A 2,906-nucleotide genomic window follows, 5' to 3' on the forward strand; every position below is an offset into this window, starting at 1 on the left:
TCCATGACCGTTGGGGGCTTCCTCATCCCTCCACTGACCCAGCCCTGCTGCCTTGCATGCAGTCCCACAGCCCCACTGTGCTGGCATCACACAGGACAGGGTGTGTTCTGGGGTGGGGAAACATCCCCCCACCATGGTCCCCATGACAGCCCTCAGTGCCCTAGCCACCACAGCGCACCTGCCTGGCAGCCTCCCAACAGCCCCCAGCAACTACCCAGCCCTGATCCTCTCCCCCCCAGAGCTAGCAGAAGACATCTCCAGGATCTGCTGGGGTCTGGAGCACACAGAGAGGCCAGGCAGTGTTGACCATTCCCCTAAGACAGGTGCTGAGCCCAGCAGGCAGACGGAACTGATCACATTCAGAGATCACCCCTCACCGCGACTATGCAGAATGGCCAGTGCTGGAAATGACTGATACAAGAGGCTGGGTGTGTGAGGAGTTTCCTGGGACAGTTTCTCATCTCTGTTCATGCAGCAACAAGCTGGGCTGCATCTGTGTTCTGACAGACTCTGTTTGAGGCCCCCCATGGGAGGAGGATGGTCTACAGGCCCAGCAGAAGGCCCCAGGACCTCCTCTGCATGCCCCCTGACAGCCCTGCAGAGGACCCAGCAGAGGCCTCGTCCTCCCAGGGATCACAGCTGGACATCCGGTCCTCCAGCTGGACATGGAGCCTTGTCTGGGGGAGACTTCTGGGGTAAGGACCAGCATGCAGGGTGGGTGAGATTGTCTCTCAAGGACATGTGCTGGGGACACGACATAAGGGACAGCAGCTTTGGAGGAAGAGCCCAGCCTTCAGGCACTGCACCTGCAAGAACCTACTTTATTACAGACATATTGTGAGGGAGTCAGCTCTGACCCAGTGTTGGACACAACTTTATATGGGCACCAGGTGAGACAGAGCAGTCTCAGTAAAGATGGAATGAATCCAAGCATTTCTGTAGCAACAGGGTGACAAATAATAATAACCTCAGTAATATTAGTAATGATACAAATAAAGTGAACAACAAAGCTCAGTCCTGGTATGGGACGCAGGGGGAGTCATTTGTGGAGAGCAATGGCAATGTTACCAGTGCTGAAAAATGTCCATGAAATCACTTTCCTCAGGGCATCTTTCAGCTCCTTGTTCCTCATGCTGTAGATGAGGGGGTTCACTGTTGGAGGCACCACCGCGTACAAAACAGCCAACACCAGATCCAGAGTTGGGGAGGAGAGGGAGGGGGGCTTCAGGTAGGCAAACATGTCAGTGATGATGAACAGGGAGACTACGGCCAGGTGAGGGAGGCACATGGAAAAGGCTTTGTGTCGTCCCTGCTCAGAGGGCATCCTCAGCACAGCAGTGAAGATCTGCACGTAGGACAGCACAATGAAAATGAAACACCCAAAGCCTAAACAGGCACTAACCACAAGAAGGTCAACTTCCCTGAGGTAGGAGTCTGAGCAAGAGAGCTTGAGGATCTGGGGGATTTCACAGAAGAACTGGTCCACTGTGTTGCCTTGGCAGAGTGGTATTGAAAATGTGTTAGCAGTATGTGGGAGAGCATACAGAAAACCACTGCCCCAGGCAGCTGCTGCCATTTTGACACARGCTCTGYTGCCCATGAGKGTSCYRTAGTGCAGGGGTCTGCAGATGGCAACAWAGCGGTCATAGGCCATAACAGTGAGAAGAACATACTCTCCTGCTAACAAGAAGTCAAACAGAAYGACCTGGGCAGMACATCCTGAGTGGGAAATGGCCCTKGTGTCCCACAGGGAATTGGCCATGGATTTGGGGACAGTGGTGGAGACAGTGCCAAGGTCCAGAACAGAAAGATTGAGGAGGAAAAAGTACATGGGGGTGTGGAGGCGGTGGTCGCAGGCTACAGCTGTGATGATGAGGCCGTTGCCCAGGAGGGCAGCCAGGTAGATGCCCAGGAAGAGCGAGAAGTGCAAGAGCTGCAACTCCCATGTGTCAGCAAATGCCAGGAGGAGGAACTCGTTGAGGGAGCTGCTGTTGGACATTAGTTTCCCCAGGGCACAATGGGATTCTCTGAGAAAGAAGAGATATAGGTAATGTAGGGTAGACTTCTGAGAGGAAAAGTTTCTCATAAAACATTTCTAAACAGACACACATTCCCTCTCCCCATCTCAGGTGCACCGTCACTGAGCTCCATGGCTTGAGCTCTGATATGTGCTGGCTAAGTTTGACGTGGGGAGCAGAGGCCTCTGCCCATGGGCTCCAGAGGAGTCAGCCCTGACTGACAGCACTGTGGACATGGGAAAAGGGGTGACTAAACTCTTATATTCCCAGTTCCAGTCAGATTTCATCCACACATAATGTTGAAGGCATTTTCAGCATCTTCACTACCACTTCTAAATAATGTGGGGGTCATTCATAGTTTTAAGGCTTCTTTTGTTTCCTTTAGCTGACCCTGTCACACCTGAGGAGGATTCTTGGAGGTAGAAATCCTCAGCATTGCTGCTGCACTCAGAGTGAGCAGCTGTGATTCTGGAGAGGCAAAAGGATTCACTCTGGCTTGAGTGCAGAGGGAGCAGAGCTGGCCTGTCCATCTGCCTTCTTCCCAGATGCCCTGTGCTCACACCTCGGAGGTGGAGGACAGTTGCACTTGTGCTTGGACTTGGGTACTTGTGCTACCCAAAAAAGAAATGACAGCGCAGAGAGCAGAGGAATGCACTTGCAAAGTGCCCATCAGCACTCTTTCTGAGGGGACGTGAGGCAGGTCTCAGCCCTCCCCTTCTAGACAGCAACACATCGGGCTCCTTCCAGCTGCCCACATCCAGACTCCCAGCAGCATGTCCCAGCGTAGCCTCAGTATCTAGGTGGCTTCTGCCTGGGGCACCTAGATAACACGCAGCTGCAATGGGAGAGCTGTGTCCTTGTGGAGGGCAGCTTGCAGCCCAGCCAGAC

The 2,906-nt window shown here is 53.5% G+C and overlaps 1 protein-coding gene across 1 annotated transcript; it reads right to left on the bottom strand.

Moving 5' to 3' along the window:
* Window positions 1-1,039: 1,039 nt before the first annotated feature.
* Window positions 1,040-1,999, bottom strand: LOC112963841 (olfactory receptor 14C36-like). The gene has a single exon (XM_026061280.1). It carries the CDS (start codon window positions 1,997-1,999, stop codon window positions 1,040-1,042), a length of 960 nt encoding a protein of 319 aa, XP_025917065.1.
* Between the last annotated feature and the right edge of the window lie 907 nt (window positions 2,000-2,906).

The sequence above is a fragment of the Apteryx rowi genome, unplaced genomic scaffold (assembly GCF_003343035.1).
Source record: "Apteryx rowi isolate R43461 unplaced genomic scaffold, aptRow1 scaffold_1793, whole genome shotgun sequence".
NCBI lineage: Eukaryota > Metazoa > Chordata > Aves > Apterygiformes > Apterygidae > Apteryx > Apteryx rowi.